Here is a 26,344-nt window from a genome sequence, read left to right on the forward strand (position 1 = left end):
TTTCAAATTAGTAAAAAAAAACACAAACACCCAAATGGAAAAATGAGTAAAGGACAAAAACACTGACAAAAGATAAGAGTAAAAATTTCTGGGAAATGTGCAAATATATTCAATTTCCCTAATTATCAAATAAATAAAAGTTAACTATTTTCATATATTTAGCAAACGCAAAGCTTTAATGTTAAATGGTTGTGAGTGTGATGAGAGACACTTCGTGCATTAGTGGTGGTAATTTATGAGATTGGTACAGCCTTTTTTGGGGGAAAAGTGGCATTTTTAAAATCAAGGTCCTCCAAAACATGCATTTCCACCCACTGGCCCACTCCTTGGAATATGTCAAGAAAAATCATTGGAAATATGTATGCATAAGGAAAGCAACACAGTGTTATTTATAATTGTGAAAACAAACTAAATATTTAATAAAGGAATGGGTAAATGTATTTGTTTTATTTTCACAATGCAGTCATTAAAAACCTCATTTTTGAAGAGTGTTTACTAATTATGATATTCAGGAAAAAAACAGCCACCAAAATTTTATGTCCAATTTTATACAATACAATTTTGTAAGTGTACGTTATATTTTATATTGATAATACTGTATTTTCTATTGATACTCATATTGATAGAAAAAGCCTAAATAATATAAATACAAACGAAATAGCAATTTTCCCTGAATGACAGTAGTATGGGAATATTTTTGTTACCTCTTCATATTTTCTATAATGATATGTATTCTTTTTTTTTTTTTTAAAGATTTATTTTTTATTTATTTAATTCCCTTCCCCTCCCCCGGTTGTCTGTTTTCTGTGTCTTTTTGCTGCGTCTTGTTTCTTTGCCCGCTTCTGTTGTCGTCAGCGGCACGGGAAGTGTGGGCGGTGCCATTCCTGGGCAGGCTGCTCCCTCCTTCGCGCTGGGCGGCTCTCCTTATGGGTGCACTCCTTGCGCGTGGGGCTCCCCTACGTGGGGGACACCCCTGCGTGGCAGGGCACTCCTTGCGGGCATCAGCACTGCGCATGGGCCAGCTCCACACGGGTCAAGGAGGCCCGGGGTTTGAACCGTGGACCTCCCATGTGGTAGACGGACGCCCTAACCACTAGGCCAAAGTCCGTTTCCCGATATGTATTCTTTTAATCAGAAATATATTTTTTTGTAAAATTGAAATGTATGTCTGTTATTAATCAACTTTAGAGGGTATAACCTCAACCTGGCCACTTTTGTTCTAGATACAGAGAACAATCACGCGCAGCTCCCTTCTGTCGGGAGCTCAGCTGCCCCTGATGCCGGCGGGGAGGGGGAAGGCGCCTTGGGGCGCACAGCCCGCCCCAAAGCTCTGCCTCCCGGACCTTCCACCTTCCGTGATGGGCTTTATTCCTCTCTAGGGCATGGACCTCACCGACAGGGCACGCTCAAGGCATGCCTCTATCAACAAACTGGAGTACGAGAACGAAAAGCTCCGAAACGATCTTGCAAAACTTCATGCCAATGGAAAACCACCATGGACTAATCAAAATACATATGACGAAACAGTAAGGCACGCCTATCAAAGCCAAATAAAAATGAAAGAAAACGAAGACAGGTATGTCGATTCCATTGTATAAACATTTCATTGAAACTTATTTTTACAGAATATAAATTATAATTTTATCCTGTTTCTTCCGTTTAAAATTATTTTATAGTGATAACACAGTAGTCCAGATATATTATAAGAAATTCTGTGTTGTCAATAGCTTTCAAAATCTGGCAATGAAGTGAATGGGGTTTTATAGTGGATTTTAGTTTGTTATTTACTTCAGATCCTTCTTGGAAGCTGACATGGTATATGAAATATACAAATAAGTAATATTAACTTATTTTTATGTCATGAGAGCAGAGAAAACCATATATCTTAGGTATGCTGTTCAAACAAAATAGAAATATAGGAAGATGTCACTTCTGACTTACCTTGAATAATATATTTATTTTATATTGATACTCCAGCAGTGAAACTCTATTTCATTTCCCAGCTCCTTAGTGTTAGAGAAGGGACCTGTGGGTGTATAAAAGAGGTTTTCTCTGATTAGAGAGGAGTGTATGGAAAACCAGTGTCTGAAGTCCACATTATCCCTGTGTTCTTTAAAATGCCTTAGTGCAAAATTTAAGTAAATATATCACCATAGCATTAGGCTAGTTCATTACATTTTAAATGAAAGACTATGGAGTCAAAACTTTCACTGTTTTCAAACTTAGAAAACAATCAGCAAAATTATTTAAGTTTCTTCTCTACCGGCCCTCTCAGATCCATTAATACAGAAATGTACGCTGTGAGTCTGCGAAGATGAAGCAGGGTTGGCAAGGACCCCCACGCTTGCTCGACATTAGATCTGTTGACGGAGGAGGGTATGCAGGGACCCCACACTTACGTGATACTAATTTATTAACACTCCAAGGTGTGGAGAAATGCCAAGCTATTAGGTCCAGACTCAACTTCAATAAAGCCCAAAATACCTAGTCTAGAAAACCCTTACATAGAGTTTTCATATCACATAAGTATTTACAACCTCGAGAAATTTACTTAACCTTAGTAAGCCTCGATTTCCCATCTGTCCAGTAGCGTTTTGGTGACGATTATAGGAGAAAATCCCTCTGTGCAAAATATCATTACTGTCACTATTATGAACAAAACTACCAGTGTTTGTAATCTTTTAGTAGTAGATACACAGTGCCCGGAATTTGACTTTGGTAGACGGATAAGTGGCGGAATCTGCCACGTCCTCCCAGACAGCGTCTTCTCGGGGTACGTTCCTGTCCATGCCAGGACGGCAGCCGTTGACAAGCACCACGTTTCTAACCCTCTTCAGGAAGTCGGGGGGCAAGGGGAGGCTGACTGCTCCCTAAGGCGTGGTGATGGTGGGTGGCGGCTGCAGGGAAAAGCGGGGGGCGGCCTTTGGCTGGTGGCGTCCACCCGACTTCAGGGTAAGGACGGATCCTCCCTGAAGTGCTTCTCCCTGGGATCTGGTATTCCACGGGGCAGGTCGTGGCCCCGGGATGCAGGTTCTCGCTGCAGGAGAGCCGGGTCCCCGCGGCTGTTGGCAAGAGGTGGCTCTGCGCTGAGTGCCCTGCTCTGAAAACCCGCCGGTGCCAGGTGCCGTCGCTTACACAGAAAGATATTGCTGCGTTTTATGATTTTTAAGTATTTTTATTGTCTGGACAGCCCCCCTTCCTCTCTTTCAGCAGTGTACAATTGCTCAAAGTGCCTGGCACCGAAGCCAGCCTAAGGACGCGCTCAGCAGAGGCGTCTGCACAAGCTCAGCTACTCTTCCTGCTGCCAGTTTTGTTAAACTGGTTTTAATGCCTTGCCTGATTTTCAGTGTTCTCCAGGAATCTGATTTTTAAAAAGAAACAGTATTTCAGATGTTCTGAATAAATTATTACCATGCAAAACCCACCATGGGGAGGAGGTCTGAGATGAAGGACACGGAGCCCCACGACGGAGCACTGTGCAGCGAGAGCTCCTCTAGCTTTAGCAAGTGCACAACGAAGGGCTGTCTCCCCTCACAGCACAGCTCAGCGAAGCCAGAGAGTAAAAGCTGTGTATATGTGAGCTATAAATTAATCAGAAAATACAGAGTGATGTATGAGATATCTTTACACATCAACAGCTAATACAGTAAGCTTCTTATTAAACTGTTTTAGAAAGGAAAAGGCTTTCAGGTAGAGCTAGAAAGGTAATGTTCTACAGCGTTAAAGGTCTGTGGTCTAGTTTTTAGCCACTTCTTGCTTTAACAGAGGAGGATTTGTGCAACACATTATTAAAATAATCTTGTATCCAATTTGAGGTAGTTCGATTTTTGTTGTTTCACTCCTGTTAGAAGCGATGTTAAGAAGTTTCTAAAACCCACCCATTTAAAATGTTAAGCATTTTAGGATATTTCAAAGGATTTGCTTTCCAATAAGGCAGTTACTCAGCACTTGAAAAAAAAATTGAGTGAGCTGTATTAAAAATTGTTTCTAAAAGTTAGTTTTGAATTTAAGGATAATTTGCAAGATAATTTGGAGTAATGGTATCCAGAGCTATTAATATATAACTAATTTTAGTAGGTTAATTTTATAATAAATGGAATTTTATCTCTATGTAAGATATATATTTAAAAGTGAATTTATGGCTTTAAAAGTTATGTAACTGAGCAGATTTTAGTAGTCACAAACATTAATCACTAAAATGCCTTCCAGTCTAGTCGATCAATTAAAACTTTCTAATACTAAGAAACCACAAAGTCAGCAGGTTTGTCATAGCCACTTACAGGACCCCTTGTCAAGAAATAGTCACCCAGACACCAAAAATAAGTTGAGAAAAGCCTGTACCATGGCTCTGCTCCTGAAGGACCATGTCAGCCGTAAGAACAGCTGCTGGCAAACGGAAACTGCAGTTGCTGCCATTGCGGTCCTCGAGTCCAGGGAAGTTAACGGGGACTGGACTGGACGTCAGGAGACTCTGGCACCGGGAGCCGCACTCCAGCCTCAGCCTGGGCCTGCCCGAGGCGCCCGGTCCTGACGTTGGAGGCCTCCTGAAATAAGAACTAAACCCTGAGCTTTTAAACTGGCCCACCCAGCACGGAGGCAAGGCGGCTTTACCAAGTATTTAAGGAGCCGTGTTCTGGAATACGAATCTGTCAGAAAGATGACTTAAAGCAAAAGTACTTTGCCTCATGATCTAGTTTTTCCTTTCCATCACTACATTTTATTGCTTTTATAATAAAAAGAATGTTTCTATGTAAATTTTAGTAATTAACACTATAAAACTGTATCTATACATCCAAAGTAAAGTGGATAATTGAGAACACTATTTAGCTAATTTAGGACAAATAATACCTTGCTTGACATCTCTGTATAATTCAGATTACAGAGAGATGTATTTCCTGAACTACTTAGATAATTATCTTATTTTCCCACTGTTTGAAGTGTAGATGTAGCCTAACACAAATAAAAATGTTCAGCTAACGATGATAAGCAGATGTACTATGAATTGTTATAACTCTGAATTGTGGGATGTTTCATCTTACTGTGCACATCATAAACCCTGTTATTTCAGTTTAATTTGCTGTTCTGTTTCCATGGCAATTATGGTTTGGGAGAAAAAGATATATTTCAAGATAAATAAAAATGGAAAATATGTTATGTTTGTTTTTAGGTACTAATTTACAGATGCCTCACTTAGCTTATATTTCTATTTGTATGCATAGCTTTGAAAATGTTTGCATGATAAAAGAAATGTCCATAGAGATAGATAGTCTTTGGATAAGAACAGAGGAAAATAATGTGAATTTTTCTGGACTATGTTAAAGGCTTTGAAAATGACTAACCAATACCTGTGGAGAATTTGAATTATTAGTTCCTATAAATAATTTTTTATGTTTTCGTGATCTTTGATGATTTTGATTAAATTTACTTTCATTAATTAGTGTCCAGAAAGACATTTACTTAATCCCACTTACAGAACCCCTTGTCAGGGACCTTTTTGTGTAAAATTTTAGGGAAAATTGATTTTGTTTTTAATCTGCGGTTTAAACAGCATTCAGTCTCATCTCCTACCCTATACTTTAAGCAATAAATTCCAGTTCCATCCTGTGCCTTTCATCCAAACTGTGGAGTCTGAAGTTATTAAAAAAACCTGGATTTGAGTCCAATATCCAAGAGCATTGCTTTCTAGCAGTTTATTTTTATTTAAAAAGTAAATAACTGGATAAAGAATTTAACTTGTAAGTCTTATTCCCTCATCTGTGGATAATATCCATCTTGTAAGGTTATTTAGAAAATCAAATGAGTTTTTAAAATAATACTAAAAATAAACACACTACCTAATCTTTATTGAATGCTTACAGTGTGCCATGAATTGTGTTCCTAATGTTTTAATGCATTCATCATTCAATCCTCATAACAACCCTTTTTTAAAAATGAGAAAATTAAAGTCACAGAGGAAGTCACCTGCTCATGGTCATGCAACTAATACCTGAGGACCCAGGAGATGTAAATTGAAAATATGTTATAAATTTCTAAGCCGTACAGAAACTAGAATTATTTTACAAAGCCTTGTTCTAACATAAAAAAAAGTATAACTCTGTAAAGAAAGTCAGTGAGGTTAAGTATGAAAGAGAACAGAAAAAAGGATTTATTTAGAACTGTCAAGAGCAGCAGTGTTAGCTCTATTGAGATTCTTCTCAAACTTGTTTTATGTTATTTAATTAAATGGTAGAAGTTAGCACAGAAAAGGAAGTGATACAGGCAATACAAATAGCAGAAATTTTTAAACAATTATTAAGTTTTCAGCTTCGTTTATCATGCTTCTCAGGCTTTAAGTGAAGTGGAAACCATTCCTCAGGAGCATTGTTTTTATAGAAATATCAGACACTTGTGTTCTTCTCAGTTAGGCACCAGAGAAATTAAAATCCTTGGCTACATAAAGAAACATTTGTCCTTTGCAGCCACAACTCTTCTCTCTTTCAGACTAAGCCAGGATTGTGAGCCAGACGTAAGCGCAGCAGCTCTGACCTTCCACACCAGGGAAACGGCGAGTCCTCCCGGCAGCGACGAGGAGGTGTTCCCACTGGTGAGTGGCCCGTTACTGGACGCTTCTTTTGAAGGGTGATTCCCTACCTCTTAGCGCTGATACCAATGCACGGATTTACCTAGTTCTTAAAACAGAAGCCCTTGACGGGGCCTCCAGGGTGAGGGGAGACTAATCTGGCCACACCCACCTCCTGAGGGAAGAGAAACCCCTCAAGATTCATCAAGTTGTCCAGTCAACAGCTGTTGGCCATGTGGCCATGGCACCTCCTGAGGGAAGGGAAACCCGTCGTGTTTCTTCAAGTTGTCAACAGCTGCTGCCCTCTGATCCCGACCAGAATCACTGGTGATGCTTTTTAAGTACAAGTGCTTGGACTCACCCCGAGACAGCCCATGGCCCTGTGTATTTTAAAGAGCCACTAGTTATCTTTGAGCCTTTCTTATTGACTCTGGCACACATAGAGAAACATGCACAAACATCGGTGGACAGCTTGATGGGTTTTCACTGGGAACGCACCACGCAGCATCTCCCACAGCCCAGGAGCCCCTCCCGCCCCCTCGGTCCCTGCCTCCACTCTGCTCCCAACGTAACCACCATCCTCACCACCGTCAAGGAGTTGGCCCACTTGTGAATTGTATGTAAATGGAGTCAAACTCGTGTTCTCTTTGTCCTGCTTTGTTTGCTCCGCACTGCTTGTGAGCGTCATCATCCATTGTGTTATAGAGCTGTGGCTTATGCGTTTCTCTGTGGCGTTCCATTACATGGTAACACCATGTACAGTGATTCCACGGCTAACTTAGCCATTCTGCTGACGATGGACACCCGAATTATCTCCAGTTTGGGGCTATTGCAAATAATGCTGCTAAAGACGTTCCTGAACCTTATTTCCAGTGGGCATATACCCAGAGGAGGAGCTGCCGGGTCTAAGACGAGCGCACGCTCAGGGGCAGCGCTGCAGCTGTTCTCCCAAGGGTTTGAGCTGATCGGCAACCCCAGCAACAGTGTGTGGGAATCTCCTTGCTCTGGATTCTCTCCAACACTCGGCATTGCCAGTCTTTTTTAATTTTACCCATTCTGGTCCTTGTGTAGTAATAGTAACTTACGATGGTTTTAATTTGCATTTCTCTGGTGACTAATGAGGTTGAAAACCTTTTGGTCTGTTTAATTGGCCATCTTGATATTCTCCTTTGTAAAGTGCCTGTCCAATTTCCTTGCCTAATTTTCTACTGGATTACCTTTATTCTTATTACTGATTTGTAGGAGTTCTTTATATTCTTTTGTTGGTTATAAGTTTTATAAATATCTTCTCCCTCTGTCTCCTACTCACTTTCTTAATGGCATCTTTTAATGAACAGATGTTCCTACTTTAAATATAGTTATGAATCTTTTCCTTTGTGGTTAGTATTGTTTGGTGTCCTATTTAAAATACTTTGCCTGTCCGATGTTATCTTCCAGAAGGGTTGGTTCTATACTTTTCATATTTGGACCTACAGTCTACCTAGATTTGATTTGTATGGTGTCATGTGGGGGTCCAGCTCCTCTGTCCATTTAGATATTCAGTTGACCGTACTGTTCATTTCAGTCCTATGGATTGTTTTAGATTTTCTGTTTTCAATATCAAAATAACAAGAATTTGATTTCTTACTTTTAAATATTTATACATCTTTTTTTTCTTTTTCTAGCCTTATTTTATTTCTAGCCTTATTTAGAACCTCCAGTAAACGCTGAGTGGAATGGTGTCAGCTTCAGGCTAAAGCAGAAGCTCTCAGCAGGTCACCATTGTGTATACTGGATTGGGTTGGTTAATATTTTGTTTAGAATTTTTGCTTTGTGTTCATGAGAAAAATTAGCCTATAATTTTCCTTTGTTGTTTTGTCAGGTTTTAGTATTAAGATTATGCTGACCTCATAAAATTTTGGGAAGTGTTCTTAATATTAGTTTTTATGTTCTCACGTATTGAATTTCCATCTTATTCTTTTTTATAGTTCTCTGCTGAAATTTTCCATCTTGTCATTTAATTTCTTGAACATAACCATCACAGTTAGTAAGTTTTTTAAGATATGGAGATATTTTACCCCCAAAAATAGTACTCTTATCAGTTACCTTCACTTGTAATTTTTCAGCGCCTCTCCATGATATGCTAATATTGGGTACAAAAATATTAAAAAGCAGAAAATATTTAAATTGGAAGGGTCATCCTGTATGTTCAGATACGGTACATTTTTGCTTTTTTGGAATCTATCACCTGCTGTTTTGGTAGAGACTGAAATTACACTTTAAACTGTTGTAGAAGGAGGAAAAGGCTTAAAACTATTAACTTGTGAAGATCCCTAAAGTTCTGAAGTACGTATAAATTCTTTTGTGGTCATTGCAAGAGAAAGTGCCAAAATTATTTGCTCAAAATAAAAGTCCATACTGGTAGAGTAAACAGAATAAAGCTTCTCATTTAAGCTACAACCCAGAACCTCTAAGGGACGCGTCAAACCCTGCACCAAGGACACTTTGTCATCAGCCCGAGCCAGCCGATGGCCGTTGGCCGCTTCCAGGTGGCTGGAGGGAGGCAGGACACCAGGGCAGGGCCAGCGAAGGGCCAGGGGAGCGGGCAGCCGGCCCAGGGCAGCGGGGAGGGAGGCGCCGGTGGCCACTGCGCTCCGAGGGGCGCGGGCGCAGCCCACCTCCCGCCCACTCAGCCCCACCTTCTCCTCGCATCACGCTCACCCCATCCAGGCACAGCTGCTCCTGAATTCTGGTCCTTCTTCCTGGATAAACCCAAAAGGGCGGGAAAGTCCACAGCCCCTGAGGCTGCCACTGGCCACGCGACCGTCGCTCGTCTTCCTCTGTGGCCGTTCTGGACGCCCCGCTGGGCCAGGCCCCTTCCAGGACGAGGCTGTGGCACCTCCAGCTGCAGGAAAACCGGGCGCAGAGCCCCCGGAGGCGCCTCAGCGGGTGGCGGAGTGCGGGACACCCCTCCCTGCCTGGCTGGGCAGGGGGTCTCCCCCTCAGTTGCCTCTGCAGGGCAGCAACTTCCTCCTGCCCTGCCCTGCGGCCTGAGGCGCGAGCCGTGCCAGGGGGCGCCCGAGCTGTGGTCCGCACCCCTGAAGCTGTCGCTGGAAGCACCCCCCAGGGCCGAAGGGCAGACAGGAAGCTGCCCCGGGGGGCATTCCACACGGGGTGCAGCCAGGCCCCCCTCCTCCTGCTCCCAGACCCCGAGTCCTGCCTGTGGGAAGCACGGCACCTGTGGGTCCCCGGTGCCCCCACGTCTCCAGGCCGGTGTCTTAGCCGAGCACCCAGACAGGGCTGTGCGTGGGGGACAAACGGACGCCAGGCCTGCACCCGTGGCCACGGCCCCGTAAAGCGGCGCCTCTGCTCTGAGTCTCGTAGGGCTCGAGCCGGTCGAGAAGGCACCCGGGTCTGTCTGCAGTCGCTGCTCTTCCCAGGCGCGGGGACTTGTGCGATCAAATCGCCACCAAGGGGCGGGGTCCCTGAGGGACGGCGCCGTGTCGGGAGCTCAGCTCTGGACTCCCTGCAAGCAGGCTGGACGTTCACCTCGGCGGGAGCCAGACGGCGCTGGCGAAGGCGGGCGGCCAGGGACGAGCCGCAGGAGCCCACGGGCCGCGCGTCCCGGCTGCGTGCTGTCGTGCCATCCACGAGCGCGCAGGAGCGTGGCAGGAGCTGTCTGCACGGTGCGGTGCCCGGGCTGTGCTGCAGCGTCGTCGGGGACTGCGGCTTTCCCGCTGAGGCTTGCCAGAGGCTCCACGGGGCATCTTTCTCTACTAGAGAGTCTTCTATGCGGGATCTACCAGATACTCGGCCCACGCTGCAGGATTGCTCGCTCCCCACCCTGAATCTGCCGCAGGACCCTTTCTTGTTCCAGGCCAAGCTCAGAAAACAGCCTCTGAGCCACCAGGAAGCGGGTCGGATCAGAACCCCTCCATGTGGAACTGCCGCCTCAAAACGGAGGCGGCCGAGAAGCCCGGGATCCTCCCATGGTCACAGGGGCTGACGGCGCGTGACAGGGGTTGGGGGTGGCCTGTCCTTTCCCACCGGCCCCAGAAACTCCAGCGTCTGTCGAGGCCCTGGACTGTCCCAGGGTTCTTCTCCCCTAGCCGGTGCGTGCGCCTTGCCAAGGCCACCGCCTTCTTGCCGCTTCCTGCTCACCGGGTCCTCACGGATCAGGTTAACACGGTGCTTGGAACGTCCACATGGTCCAGGGCCCCCTGAATTCCCTGTGGCAGCGCCGTTCACGCCGGGCAGGACTGAGTGCGCGCTGCTTCCGACCCTCCTCACTGGGCCTTGGAAAGAGCACATGTGCCAGGCTGGGACAAGCACGCCGCGTGCCCAGTGCCGTGCGGGTCTGCCGAGTGAGGCTCTGCGCCTGGCACGGCAGCTGGTGGGGCCCGCCTGTCCCCGGCCACTGTCCTACAGTTTGCACAGGGGCCAGACCAGTGACCGCGTCCCCATAGCAAGGCTCAGCTGTGTAAGATCGCCGGCTCCAAGCTCTTTGCCAAGTCCCACACCTCCTGGCAGAACAGAAAGCCAGGGACCAAGATTGGGGAAGGTCAAGTACAAATGTCCCCTCTTTGTTTTTAAAAAGTAACTTTTTCTGTCTTGGCATGAAATTCTCTAAAATTACCCATTTGCCTGTTATTCCTCAGTCCCTACTTTTTTTGGTAAATACGTGAGTCCATGTCACCGGGCCCCACCACGGAGTCCCGCTGACAGCGCCGTCACTCAGCAGCGAGTCTGCCGCAGGTCAGCTCAGTGGCGCCGGGATTTGAGAGGGGAGCTCGCGGCCCCGGGCCAAGGCAGGGCCACAGGCCCACTGTCCTCACAGCACTGACCGCAAGGGGGTGACCCGTGACGGCCGAGGGACGGGAGCGCGGCAGGGGCCTCGTGCTGCCCCCCGTGCACGTCTAGACAGTGACGTGAGGCGGGCGTGGAGGCAGGCTAAGGCCGAGTGTGTGCAGACGGACGCCGTGCCCAGGCCCTGGACGCTCACGGCGCGGCTCGTGGGCTTGTCGGCCTGGCCGGGCCCCGTCTCACTAATGAAATAGTGATGTCACTCCGTTAATGGCGAGGCTCCCGGGTCGCAGGGCAGGTCAGCAGCTAAGGGCCGGCGTCGCGTTGTTCCGTTACCTTCAGAACAAGGCGAAGAGTGCGCAGTCGGTAAATCATTAGCACCAAAGAAGAGGCACCTGGGCTCCAGGGGCGGCTTCAAAAGTGTAACACATGCAGGCAACCCACGGCACAGGGTGATCCAGTGGCTAAAACGTGTGTTAACTGGTCACCAGTTCCACAGACCCCACATCGCAGCCCTGGACACAGCCGGCAGCCCCCGCTTGCTGCCTCTCGCCATCCATCGCCCCATGCAAAGCCAGTCCTCATTTTTCTCTATTTTTTTTTAAAGATTTATTTATTTCTCTCCTCTTCCCCACCCCCACCACAGTTGTCTGTTCTCTGTGTCTATTTGCTGCATCTTCTTCTTTGTCCGCTTCTGTTGTTGTCAGCGGCACAGGAATCTGTGTTTCTTTTAGTTGCATCATCTTGCTGTGCCAGCTCTCCGTGTGTGCGGCACCGTTCCTGAGCAGGCTGCACTTTCTTTCACGCTGGGTGGCTCTCCTTAGGGGGCGCACTCCTTGCACGTGGGGCTCCCCTACGTGGGGACACCCCTGCGTGGCAGGGCACTCCTTTCGTGCACCAGCACTGTGCGTGGGCCAGCTCCACACGGGTCAAGGAGGCCCGGGGTTTGAACCGCGGACCTCCCATGTGGTAGGCGGACGCCCTAACCACTGGGCCAGGTCCGCCACCTCATTTTTCTCTATATAAATCTTTCTTTGCCACACTCTACTCTAATAACCTTTACTTCAGCTTTCTGGCATGGCCTGTTTTCAGGAGAAAATCATCTCTGTGAATCAGGAGGGTATGTTTCAGACAGTTCCATGTAACTACATTGTCCCTGTGTCTGCAGGAGACGTTGTCCTGCTCACCCCTACAGCTTTTTAGATGATGATGTGACGCTCACTGCATGTGCAGTGAAACAGGTAGGGGTCAGCGCGGACGCAGTATTCCACTAGGAGGTGCAGGGTTTGCCAGGACATCAGGGATGAAGCATGCTTGGAAATATGAAGATTAAAAGGATTTGTGTTCTTTGTTTAACTTCCCTTTCATTCTTTCTTTAGTCTCCCCCAGAGATGTCCTTTCCAGCTTCTTTGACTGCACAGCATTTCCTTCTGGAGGAAGAGAGGCGTGCAAAAGAACTTGAAAAACTTCTAAATACACATATTGATGAACTACAAAGACATACCGAATTTACTCTTAATAAATACACCAGGCTAAAGCAAAATAGATACATGTGAGCTTTAAAACTTTTTTATTTACTTTCTCCAACCAAAGAAAAAAGCTCTGGCAAAATATTTACAAAGCTGATTAATGAAACTGAGAAATTTTGTTCTGTTTTCTTGAGTAAATGCTGTAAGGCAGCTAGAAGATAGTAAGTATTTTGTTATATAAAGTTGTTTGTATTTCTGCATTAACATACTAAATTGTTCTGCTGTAGTTTCTATAAAATAAACATAACTACTCCAAAAGATTTTTTTTTTCCGGTCTAAGGAATATTTTGAAATTAAATACGCCATTTTCCCCCACTTGAATCATGTATATTAAAAACCCATTTCCTCTGTAATAATACAACATGAAGGAAAAGGCAGTGTATATTCCAACTAAAAATCAAGTGCAGCTCAGTTGTACTATATTTGAAAACAAGGGTTTTAAAAAATGAAAAATAGTATTTAAGTATTTGGGGATATATAAATATGCTAAAATTTCTGTTTGGAAACAATGGATACACCTTTTCTTTTTCTGTATTCACCTTTCTAATGTCTCTGTTTTTTTTAAGACAATAAAGGATGTGGAATGTGTTATTTACACACTTAAAATATATGTGCCAAAGATTAATGCTTTCCTGTTAGTACTAATTATGACATGGACATGAACAAGAAAACATAAAGCATTATTGTTGTTACAGTCTCCTTTGTAATCACCTTTGTTTTTAATACAATAAAGGACATGGAAAGTTCTGTGGACTTAAATGCCAAATCTTTATACAACTGGTAATAGCATGGTAATGGACAATAAAATTTGTTACAAATAATACAGCCATGATAATCCAAAAATTCTTTCTTTAAATATTAGCTTTATATTCAAAACTTTCTGTTTTGAAATACATATATATTATTCACACACATATATCGAAAAGACTATGAAGAAATCTCTATGTAATTATTCAAGCCAAGTGCTATGCTTTTATAGTTTTCTTTTACTGTATAAAGAAACGAAAACACAACATACTGAAAGAGAAGTCAAGATATCTTTAGGTAAACGCTGAGCACTGTTCACCTGAAGAGACACTACCACATGCACATGTATAGCTCTTGGTATTTGCAGAGTCTCTGCATAGCTTCATTCACAACAAGCCTGTGAAGTCAGCAGGACAGTGTCCTCCTGGGAATCAGGTGTGAGAACCTTACTTAGAATCACTGCAAGCAAGAGTCAGAAAGGAGACCCTGGCACTTCCTGGCCCAGCCCCAAACCTCCCCACCCCTCCCGTGAGCAGGCAGGTGGTGAACGAGTCATACTTGATGACGAAACATCAGAGGCAGCCTAGTAGCTGCAGAACGAGAAGCCACCCCCCTGCCTCTCTTCTGCGCAGAATGCAGGAACGGGCTGCTCGTGGAGGGGTGCGGTGCCGCCACCACTGCGCCTGCAGGACGTCAGCACAAGACCTATTAGCAAGGCCGGGAAGAGGGGCAAGGTGGCGGCAGAGTAAGGGGCTCTGGGAGTCAGCTCATCCTACAGCGCCGCTGGTCACCCAGAGCTACCTAAATCACGTGTGGGAGCCCAGGAGGCCAGAAGAGCATCCTGCAGCATCCTTGAAAGAACGGAGGAGAAGCTGTGTGAGTAGACCACTCCACGCCGCGGAGGCTAACACCCAGTCCTAAGAACAGCTGAAGTTTGAAGCTGTCCAAGTCGGAAGGACGCCAGTAGCCTCCATTTTGACTCCACTCCTGCCTGAGGGGAAGCAGGACTGACTAAAACTCACAGGGGTGGCAGGGACCAGCTTCCATCCACCGAGATCAGCCTGCAGCCCGAGCCGCGCTTCAGTCCTGCAGCCCGAGCCTGCGCTCGAGCCCTGCAGCCCGAGCCTGCGCCCGAGCCTGCGCTCGAGCCGCGCTTCAGTCCTGCAGCCCGAGCCTGCGCTCGAGCCCTGCAGCCCGAGCCGCGCTTCAGTCCTGCAGCCCGAGCCTGCGCTCGAGCCCTGCAGCCCGAGCCGCGCTTCAGTCCTGCAGCCCGAGCCTGCGCTCGAGCCCTGCAGCCCGAGCCGCGCTTCAGTCCTGCAGCCCAAGCCTGCGCTCGAGCCCTGCAGCCCGAGCCGCGCTTCAGTCCTGCAGCCCGAGCCTGCGCTCGAGCCCTGCAGCCCGAGCCGCGCTTCAGTCCTGCAGCCCGAGCCTGCGCTCGAGCCCTGCAGCCCGAGCCGCGCTTCAGTCCTGCAGCCCGAGCCTGCGCTCGAGCCCTGCAGCCCGAGCCGCGCTTCAGTCCTGCAGCCCGAGCCTGCGCTCGAGCCCTGCAGCCCGAGCCGCGCTTCAGTCCTGCAGCCCGAGCCTGCGCTCGAGCCCTGCAGCCCGAGCCGCGCTTCAGTCCTGCAGCCCGAGCCTGCGCTCGAGCCCTGCAGCCCGAGCCGCGCTTCAGTCCTGCAGCCCGAGCCTGCGCTCGAGCCCTGCAGCCCGAGCCGCGCTTCAGTCCTGCAGCCCGAGCCTGCGCTCGAGCCCTGCAGCCCGAGCCGCGCTTCAGTCCTGCAGCCCGAGCCTGCGCTCGAGCCCTGCAGCCCGAGCCGCGCTTCAGTCCTGCAGCCCGAGCCTGCGCTCGAGCCCTGCAGCCCGAGCCACGCTTCAGTCCTGCAGCCCGAGCCTGCGCTCGAGCCCTGCAGCCCGAGCCTGCGCTCGAGCCCTGCAGCCCGAGCCGCGCTTCAGTCCTGCAGCCCGAGCCGCGCTTCAGTCCTGCAGCCCGAGCCTGCGCTCGAGCCCTGCAGCCCGAGCCGCGCTTCAGTCCTGCAGCCCGAGCCTGCGCTCGAGCCCTGCAGCCAGAGCCGCGCTTCAGTCCTGCAGCCCGAGCCTGCGCTCGAGCCCTGCAGCCCGAGCCCTGCAGCCCGAGCCGCGCTTCAGTCCTGCAGCCCGAGAGCCTGTGCTCGAGCCCTGCAGCCCGAGCCGTGCTTCAGTCCTGCAGCCTCCCTGGGTAACTGGAGTCATCTAGCCCACGTGGACTAGACTGCTGGTCACCTGTGGCCCATCCCCACCCCCTGATGGGACAGGAGGGAGAACAGCCTCCCTCAGCCCCTCTTGGTACCTGGAGTAGACCGTTGTGCACATCTAAGGGTCTACCCCGCCCCTGGCAGGGGAGGAGGGGAGCGGTGCTTCATCAGTCTATCTGGATAACTGTGGTCAGTTTTGATTTGCATGGCCAAGGGAGGGGAGGAAGGCACTTGGAGTTTCATCAGGTTCTGCAGGCAACTACAGATGGTCTTGGCCTACATGGCTTGGAATACTGCACACAAATGTGGCTTTGTCCCCACTCCCAGCAGGGGAGAAAATTGGGAGAAGCCTCATCGATTCCTGGGGTAATGGCCTCCACAGCTCACAGTGCCAACCAAATCCTCAGCTCCTACTCAACCACCAGCGAGGGAGAAGAGCAAGAAACAGATGAAAGAGAGCTGAAGAAATTCAGATCGGCTAAACATGAGCTATTATAAAGTTTAAAATAAGTTGAACCAAGTATCAAAGAAGGGCTATAGCCCAAAGCCAATCAAATAGAAAGCCCTAGACTAAACAGAAAAACTGAGACCAGAATAAAACAAGTAAATTGGATGCTTAGATACCAACAAAAAATTACATGCCATGCCAAGAAACAGGAAGATATGGCCCAAAAGAGCAAACTAAACCTCCAGAGGACATTAAAGAGTTGACTAATCACAGATGTTCAAACAAATCTTAAAAAATTCAATGAGACGGCTATTGAAGAGCAAACTATTCCTAAAGCAAGCAGAAGGAACAAAATAAAGATCAGAGCAGAAATGAAATTCAGAACAACCAAAAAGAAAAAAAAACAGAGTTAACAAAACCAAAAGCTGATTCCTTGAGAAGATCAACAAAACTGATAAACCCTTAACTAGACTGATAGAAAGTGGGGACATTACTACTGACCCCACAGATATAAAAGAGATAAGAGGATACTATGAACAACTGAATACCAGAAAACTAGACAAGGTAGATGAAATGGAAAAATTCCTAGGAACAAACAGCCTACACTGATCCTAGAAGAAATAGAAGATTCTCAATAAACCAGTCATAAGAGATTTAAACAGTCATCAAAAAATTCCTCAAAATGAAAAGCCCTGGATCAGATGGCTTCACAGGTGACTTCTATCAAGCATTCAACAAAGACTGAATACCAATCTTACTCAAATTTTTCTAAAAAAAACTGAACAGGAGAGAACACTACCAAACTCGTGCTATGAAGTCAGCATCCCCCTAATACCAAAGCCAGACAAACATTACAGCGGACCTCAGGAAGACGGCATCGGGACAGGCAGGCAGCGATCAACTTTCTTAGAAAAACAATGGAGAAAGGGCAAAAAATTGTCTGAGGGATCTGCTTTGGGAGTCAGCAGGCCAGGACAGAGCTGTGCAACAGAGAGACGAACCCGAAATGACAACTGTGAGTTATTAAACCCCGGCACGTGGGAATGACACCCATCCCCTACCTTCAAGACACAGCTGGATAAAACCCAGGGCTCACTGAGGGAGAGACACCTCCTCCCTGGGAAGAGTGAGTGTGGGGGAAGGCAGAGAGTGGTTTCTCTTCAGTGAATTCAGCCAGCAGAGCGCCTCTGAATCTCAGCGCTGGCCAGACCAGAAAGTGGAGGTTGGAAGAGAGGTGTCCACGGAAACAGTCATCTGCAGGCCAGCTGGGAAACTGCAAGGAGAAAAACCACTGGTGGGTCTCTTTGCCCCCAACCTCTGGAATATCTGCTCCAATTAGTGAGTCCTTGGGCTGATTTAGATGACTTAAGCTAAGCAATTTAAAGACTTAGAATAAATTGAAACAAAATTCAAAGAGCCATGAAACAAAACCACTAAGCAAGAAAGGGAAATTGACCATCTTAGTGTCATTTCACCAATTCAGATGCCCAGACATCAGCAAAAAATTACAAACCATGCCAGGAAACAGGAAGAGATAGCCCAGCCAAAGGAAAAGGAGAAAAATAATAAAGATCAGAGAATTAATGGAACTGAGAACAAAAAAATAAAAAATTAAAAAAATATAATCAACAAAACCAAAAGTTGATTCTTTGAGAAGATTAACAAAATTGACAAACCCATAGCTAGACTGAAAAAGAAAAAAAGAGAAGACAGAAAAAAATAAAATCAGAAATGAAAACAGGGACATTACTACTGACCCCACAAAAATTAGATAGATCATAAGAGGATACCATGAACTGTATACCAAAAAACCGGATGATGTAGATGAAATGGACAAATTCTTAGAAACACATGAAAAAACTAAATTGATCCTACAAGAAGGAGAAGACGTGAACAAACCAATCACAAGTAAAGAGATTGAAACAGTCATCAAAAACCTCCCAAAGATGAAAAACCCAGGACCAGATGGCTTCACAGGTGAATTCCACCAATCATTCAAAAATGATCTAATACTAATCTTGCTCAAGCTCTTCCAAAAAATTGAACAGGAAAGAATGCTACCAAACTCATTCTATGAAGCCAACATCACCCTAATACCAAAGTCAGAGAAAGATACTATAAAAAAATTGCAGACCAATATTTCTAATTAATATAGATACCACCAAAAATTATAGACCAATATCTCTAACTAATATAGATTATAAAAATCCTCAACAAAACACTTGCAATCAAATCCAAAACCACATTAAAAGAATTATACACCACAACCAACTGGGTTTTATCCCAGTTATGCAAGGGTGGCTGAACACAAGAAAATCAATTAGTATAATAAACCACATTAATAAATTGAAAGAAAAAAATCACTTGATCCTTTCTATTGATGCAGAAAATGCAATTGACAAAATACAGTGTTCTTTTGTGGTAAAAAAAAAAAACACCCCAAAAGACAGGAATAAAAGGAAGCTCTCTCAACATAGTAAAGTGCATATATGAAAAACTCACAGCCAGCATTGTATTCAACTGTGAAAGACTGAAAGCTTTCCTGCCAAGAAGAGAAACAAGACAAGGATACCCACTGTTACCACTGGTATTCAACATTGTGCTAGAAGTTGTAGTTAGAGCAAGGAGGGTAGGTAAAGAAAAAAAAATGGCACTCAAATAGGGAAAGAAGAAGTAAAACTTTCACTCTTCACTGATGATATGATCTTATATCTAGAAAATCCTGAAAATTCACAACAAAGTTACTAGAACTAAGAGACAAGTTCAGCAAAGAGGGAGGATACAAGACTAATACACAAAAATCAATAGTATTTCTATATACTACTGATGAGCAATCTGAGAAAGAAATCAGAAAAAAATTTTCATTTATAATAGCAACTAAAAGAATCAAATACTTTGAAATAAACTTGACCAGGACATAAAGGACTGTATTCTGAAAACTAGAAACATTGCTAAAAGAAACTGAAGAATATAAATAAATGGAAGGACATTTTGTGTTCATGGACTGGAAGACTGAATATCTTTAAGATGTCATTTCTACCTAAATGGCTTAACAGATTCAATGCAATCCCAATAAAAATCTGCCTTTTTCACAGATATGGAGAAGTCAAAGATCAAATTTATTTGGAAAGGTAAGGATCCCTAAATAGCCACAAATGTCTTAGAAAAGAAGAACAAAATTGGAAGACTGGTTAGCCATGTCAAAAAAAAAGGAAGATTACCCCTATCTTGCACCTTATACAAAAATTAACTCAAAAGAGATCAAGGACCTAAACATAAAAGTGACAACCATAAAACTCTCAAATGTAGGAAAACATCTCCAAGATCTTGTGGTAGGCAATAGTTTCTTAAACCTTACACACAAGGCCCAAGCAACAAAAGAAAAACGTAGATAAAATCCTCAAAACTAAACACTTTTGTCAAAAGAGTGAAAAGGCATCTGGCTCAATGAGAAAAAATATTTGGAAATCACATATCCAATAAGGCTTTAATATCTGTGATATACAAAGAGATATTACAGCTCAACAATAAAAAGACAAACTACCCAATTAAAAAGTGGGCAAAAGACTTAGACAATTATCCAAGGAAAAATGACAAAGAAACACATGAAAAACTGTTCAACATCACTAGAGATTAGGAAAACGCAAATCAAAACGACAGTGAGATACCAATTCAAACCTATTAGAATGGCCATTACTAAAAAGTCAGAAAACTGTAAATGTTGGAGAGGATGTGGAGAGATAGGGTATGCTTATTCACTGTTGGTGGGAATGCAGAATGGCACAGCCCTGTAGAGGACTGTTTGGCAGTTCCTAAGAAAGTTGAACATAGACTTGCCATATGACCCAGCAACACACTACTAGTTATACACCCAGAAGAACGGAGAGCAGTGACAAACAGGTATCTGCATCCTGGTGTTCACAGCGGTGTTATTCACAACTGCCAAAAGATGCAGACAATCCATCGACTGATGAATGGATAAAAAATTGTGGTGTATACACATGATGGAATATTTTGCAACTGTCTGAAGAAATGAAGTTATGAAGCATATGACAACATGGATGATCCTGCAGGACATGAGGTTGAGAGAAGCAGGCCAGACACAAATGTGCTCTTATGAACTAAATATATCATGTAAACCCATGGAGTTACTAATTAGGATATAGGTCACCAGAAAATAGACTGAGGGTACAGAATGGAAAGCTGAGGGTTAATCTGTGCAGAACTGGTTTTAAAAAAAACAAAAACAGTTGTTTGGAAATCTTTAGAAATCAATGGAAATGGTAAGAGCACGTCATGGTGTCTGTGATTAGCGGAGCTATAACAGGGGTATGAAAATGGTTGTAAGGGAAAGTCTAAGGACATGTATATTATTAGAAGGAAAGCTAAAAATGTAGCATGGGGCTGTATAACATAGTGAAACCTCATGTGAAATACGAATATGGGTAATATTGCATGTGTAAGACTGGTTTTACAAAATATTAACACAAACTAGAGGAATGGAAACAGTAGCACTTATGTATGGCAGGGGAAGCATAGAGAGATTGAGAGGTGGTGAGATTTTTGTCTGTTTTATTATTATTATTATGCAATAATAAAAATGCTCTAATAATGATTGAAGTGATGAATGCACAACTATGTGTTTATACCAAATACCATTCACTATACACTTGGAATGAATATAAGCTTTAATAATTTGTATCAATAAAATTGATGTGTTAAAAAAGAAAAAACGGGATACCCATTGTCACCATTGTTGTTCAATATACTTGAGAGGTTCTAGCTAGAGCAGTTAGGTATCAAAATTGGAAAGGAACAAGTAAAACTTTTGCTATTTGTAGATGATATGATCCTATATCTAGAAAGTCCTGAAAAGTCTACAGCAAAGCTACTAGAGCTACTGAGTGGCAGGATACAACATTAATATACGGAAATTGGTAGTTTTCCATACACTAGTAATAGGCAATCTGAGGAGGAAGTCAGGGGAAAAAATTCCATTTATAATAGCAACTATAAGAACCAGATATTTGAGAATAAATGTAACCAAGGATGTAAACGACCTGTACTCAGAAAACTACAATGCATTGCTAAAAGAAATTGACGATGACGTAAATAAATGGAAGTATATTCCATGTTCATGGATTGGAAGACTAAATTTTGTTAAGATGTCAATTCTCAAATTGATTTACAAATTAATGCAATCCCAATAAAAATTCTAACAGCCTTTTTTGCAAAATGGAAAACCCAATTTTCAAATTATTTGGAAGGGTAAGGGGCCCAAATAGCCAGAAACAACTTAAAAAGGAAGAACAAAGTTGGAGGACTCTAATTTCTGGACTTTAAATCATATTACTTAGCTACTCTGATGAAAAACAAAACAAAACAAAAAACAGCATGGTACTCGCATAAGGATAGATATATAGACCAACAGAACTGAATTGATTGTTCAGAAATAGACCCTCACATCTGTGGTCAAGTGATTTTTGACAAGGCTGTCAAGACCACCCATCTAGGGCAGAGCAGCCTATTAAACAAATGGTGCTGGGAGAACTGGATATCCACAGTTCTCCTATCTCACACCTTATACAAAAATTAACTCAAAATGGATCAAGGACCTGTATATAAAAGCTAGAACCATAAAACCTCTAGAAGAAAATTTTAGGGAAACATCCCCAAGACCTGGTGGTAGGTGGTGAATTCTTAACACTTACACCAAAAGCATGAGCAAGCATGAGCAATGAAAGAAGAAATGGGTAAACAGGGCCTCGTCAAAATTAAACACCTTTGTGATTCAAAGGACGCTGTCAAGAAAGTGAAAAGGCAGCACACTCAATGGGAGAAAATATTTGGAAAGCACATATCTGATTAGGGTTTGATTTCCATGCTATATAAAAAGATCATACAACTCAATGTTACAAGGACAAGCAATCCATTTTTTTTTAAATGGCTAAAAGAAACATTTTTCTAAAGAGGAAATACAAATCGCAGAAAAACACATGAAGAAATGTCCAATATCACCAGCTATTAGGGAAATGCAAATCAAAACTATAATGAGATCTCATCTCACACCTCATAGAATGACCATTATTTGAAAAGAGAAAAAACAAAACTACAAGGGCTGGACAGTATGTGGTGAAATAGGAACAATCGTTCACTGTAAAATGTAAAATGGTGCAGCCTCTGTGAAAGACTGCTTAGTGGTTCCTCAGGAAGCTGAATGTAGAACTGTCGTACGATCCAGCCATCCCTCTACTAGGAATATATCCAGAACTGAAAATACACATACAGACAGACATTTGCTCACTGATGTTCAGAACATTATTCATGGTTGCCAAAAGATGAAAACAATCCAAATGTTGTTTTTTTAACCATTCACCAACCAATGAATGCATAAACAAAATGTGGTATATACATATGATGGAATACTATGCTGCTGTAAGAAGAAATTAAATTGGGACACATATGGCAACATTGATGAAACTGAGGACATTATTTTGAGTGAAATAAGCCAGGCACAAAAGGACAAATATTGCATGGCCTCACTAACATGAACCAGATACAAATAATAAGCCTGTGGAGTTACATCTAGAGTATAGCTTTCTAGGAGATAGGATGAGGGCTGAGAAGAGGTACCGATGCTTAATGTGTGTAGTATTTTTAACTAGCTTGACTCTAAAAGTGTGGAAATGGAAAGAGTGGATGGTAACACATTATAGTGAGTATAACTAACACAGCTGGTTTATAAAAGGGATTGTGGCTGAAAGGGGTAGTCTAGAGACATAAATGTCAATTGAAAGAAAGCCAAAGAATATTCTAGGGACTGTATAATAGTATATCTAGTGATGGATGAAGTTTGTGGTTAATAGCACAAATACAAGAAAGTTCTTCTATGAACTAGAACAAATTTACATCACTATTACAAGATGATAAGAATATGCTGATTGTATTAGTCAGTCAAATGGGCGCTAATGCAAGATACCAGAAACTGGTTGGCTTTTATAAAGGCTTATCTATTTGGGGTAGGAGCTTTCAGATACCAGGCCATAAAGCATAAGGTACTTCCCTCACCATAGTCTATTTTCACGTGTTGGAGCAAGATGGCTGCCAACGTCTGCGAGGGTTCAGGCTTCCTGGGTTCCTCTGGGCTCAGCTTCTCTTTTCTCCACAAGGTCAGCTGTAGACTATCAGGTGAATGGCTGTCTCTCTCCCTGGGGCTCCAGCTTAAGACTTCATCTTAAGGCTTCAACATCAATCTCCAACATCAAAACTCCAACATTAAGAACGCTTGCATCAAAAGCTCCCACTCTGTCCTCTGCCATGCCTTTTATCTGTGAGTCCCCACCCACCAAGGGGGGGGACTCAACGCCCTAATGACGTGCCCAATCAAAGCCCTAATCATACTCAATCATGCCCAGTAATAGACCAGATTACAAACATAATCCAGTATCTATTTTTGAATTCATACCTATATCAAACTGCTACACTGATGCATGGGAAAATACAACTAATGTAACTTATGGACTGTAAATTAGCAGAAATATTATCATATTCTTGCATCGATGTCAAAGAAAGAGCTATACTCATGGTAAAGGTAAGTAATAGGAGTTACCGAATTTTTTTCTTTTGGACTAAGGAAAACATTAAAAAGTGTACTGAGGCGAGGACTGCACAACTCTGTGATAAAAGTGAGAGCCACTGAGTATACCCTTTGGACAGACTGTACAAGGCATGGGATTGTGTAACACAGTAAAGCATGTGGTAGATGAGGGACTGTGATTAACAGTACAACTGTGAGAGCATTCTCTCATGAACAACAACAAATGAACAATACTAATACATGGAGTAAATAATGGTGGGGGTGTATGAAAAAAAAGTACCAAATGTAAGCTATAGACCATCTTTAGTAGTAATATTTTGATGATGCTCTTCCATAATCTGTAACAAATGTTCCACAACAATGCAAAGTGTTGGTGGAGGGCTGATGTATGGGAATTCTGCACATTATGCATGACTGTCTTGTAAGCTCACAACTTCTCTAACAAAAAAAAATATTTAAAAATATTGCCTGAAAACATATTAAATTTGACCAAAGACATAAGCCTACAGATTCAAGAAGCTGAGCAAACCCCAAACAGGAAATCTACATTATGACACATCATTGTCAAATTTCTGAAATCTAAAGAAAAAAATCTTGAAAGGAGAAAGAAATGATACCTTACCTATATAGAGAAATCAATTTGAATAACAGGGAATTTCTCTTCAGCAACTATGGAAGTCAGAAGGAAGTGGTGCAACATTTTCAAGTGTTGAAAGAAAAGAACAAGTATCCCAGAATTCTGTACCCTGTGAAAATAACCTTCAGGAATGAACAAGAAATCAAGATATCTTTCAGATGAAAGAAAACTGAAAGAATTAGTTTTTTCAAGCCTATTCTGAAAGAATTATTAAAAGAACATTCAGAAAGTAAAAATGTGCCTAAACACAATAGACTGTTCTTCTCTTGAGTTTTCTATGATAGTTGAAGAAAAACTTGTAACTCTGTTTGATGTGATTCTAAATCTAAGTAGAAGAAATATTTAAGACAATTATATTAACAGGGCAGGGTAAAGAGACATATAGGGAGGTAAGGTTTCTATATTTCATTCCAATTGGCAAAATAATGACACAAGTAAATTTTATAAGTTATGTATATATATCATAATACCTACAGCTATCAATAAAAAAGCTGTACAAACAGATATAGTTGAAATACTGTAGATAAGAAGTGGATGTGACTCAACCAGTTTGGCACCCACCTACTCATGGGAGGATCTGAGTTCAGGTTCCAGTACCTCCTAAAGAAGATAAGCAGAAGCTACACCAACTGCAACAAGCTAGATACCACACCCTCGCAAATGAGCTAGATGCCACAATGAGCAGACACCTAAATGAGCAGATGCCTTAACCCAGCAGATGCCACGGCCCATGGGGAACGGATGTGGTTCAGGCCATTGGACCCTTGCCTCCCATGTGGGAGATTCAGGGTTCAGTTCCTGGTGCCTCCTGGAAAAGGCGAGCAAGCAATGAGCAGACACATGAGCAAACCATCTGGGGAAGGGGGAAATACTTTTTTTAAAAAAATACTGTAGATAAAATACACTGTAATTCTAAAAAGAAGTTCAAGAAAACCTGAAAAAGTATGGGGAAGAGTAAACAGAAACAAACAAAAAGGAACAAACATAAAACAAAAAGAAAATACAGTCTTGTACCCTAACATATCAATAATTGTATTAAATGTAAATGGTCTAAATACACAAATTAAAAGACAGAGATTGGCAGAGTGGATTTAAAAATGTGATCCAGCTGTATGCAGTCTACAAGAAACTCATTTCAAATATAATGATTTAGGTAAGTTGAAAGAAAAGGGTGGAAAAGATATAGCATTCAAGCATTAACAAGAGAAAGCAGGAGCGGCTCTATTAATATCTGATAAAATAGACTTCAGAGGAAAAGAAACACTAGAAACAGAGAGGGATATTTCAGGATGATGCTTTAAAAAAAAAAGATCAATCCACCAAGAAGATAAAGCAATCCTAAATGTGCACACACCAAACAAAAGAGGTGCAACATATGCTAGGAAAAAACTAATAGATAAAAGTAGACATATCAAATCCACAGTTATAGTTGGAGATTTCTACACCTTCTCTTAACAATTGATAGAACTATACAGAAAATGAGCAAGGATATAGAAGAACTCAAAACACTCTCAACCAACAGAATTTATTCAATATTTATAGACAACTCCACACAACAAAGGCAGAATATATCTTATTTTCAAGTGCTCACACAACATATACCAAGATATGCCACATCTAGGGCCCTCAAACCCCTCAACAAATTTAAAAGAATTAAAATCAGGTAGTGTTTTAGTTTCCTGGCTGCTAAAACAAATACCATACAATGGGAATTTATTACCTCACTGTTTGGAGGCTAGAAGTCCAAAAGTGAGTTATCAGCAATGCTATGCTGTCTCCGTGAAGACTTGGCCTTCTGGGGCTGGCTGCCAGCAATC

General features: G+C 43.3%; 1 protein-coding gene and 1 long non-coding RNA gene across 5 annotated transcripts in view; one reads left to right on the plus strand and one right to left on the minus strand.

Moving 5' to 3' along the window:
- The window catches only part of LOC111759707 (uncharacterized), a 30,233-nt gene extending 26,371 nt beyond the window's left edge, over nt 1–3,862 (minus strand). Inside the window, exons 1-2 of the long non-coding RNA XR_009183814.1 lie at nt 3,426–3,862; nt 1,942–2,026 (exon numbers count right to left, since the gene is read on the minus strand). This is a non-coding gene — a long non-coding RNA (uncharacterized lncRNA). The remainder of the gene's footprint in view (nt 1–1,941; nt 2,027–3,425) is intronic.
- The window catches only part of DEUP1 (deuterosome assembly protein 1), a 90,752-nt gene extending 77,136 nt beyond the window's left edge, over nt 1–13,616 (plus strand). For all 4 annotated transcript variants that reach the window (XM_058289350.1, XM_058289349.2, XM_058289352.2 and 1 more), the window contains 3 exons: nt 1,380–1,576; nt 6,481–6,583; nt 12,721–13,616. In XM_058289350.1, the coding sequence (XP_058145333.1) occupies nt 1,380–1,576; nt 6,481–6,583; nt 12,721–12,897 (477 nt within the window). In that variant the 3' untranslated portion in view covers nt 12,898–13,616. The remainder of the gene's footprint in view (nt 1–1,379; nt 1,577–6,480; nt 6,584–12,720) is intronic.
- Nucleotides 13,617–26,344: the final 12,728 nt, after the last annotated feature.

This window comes from Dasypus novemcinctus, chromosome 27, assembly GCF_030445035.2.
Source record: "Dasypus novemcinctus isolate mDasNov1 chromosome 27, mDasNov1.1.hap2, whole genome shotgun sequence".
Lineage (NCBI taxonomy): Eukaryota > Metazoa > Chordata > Mammalia > Cingulata > Dasypodidae > Dasypus > Dasypus novemcinctus.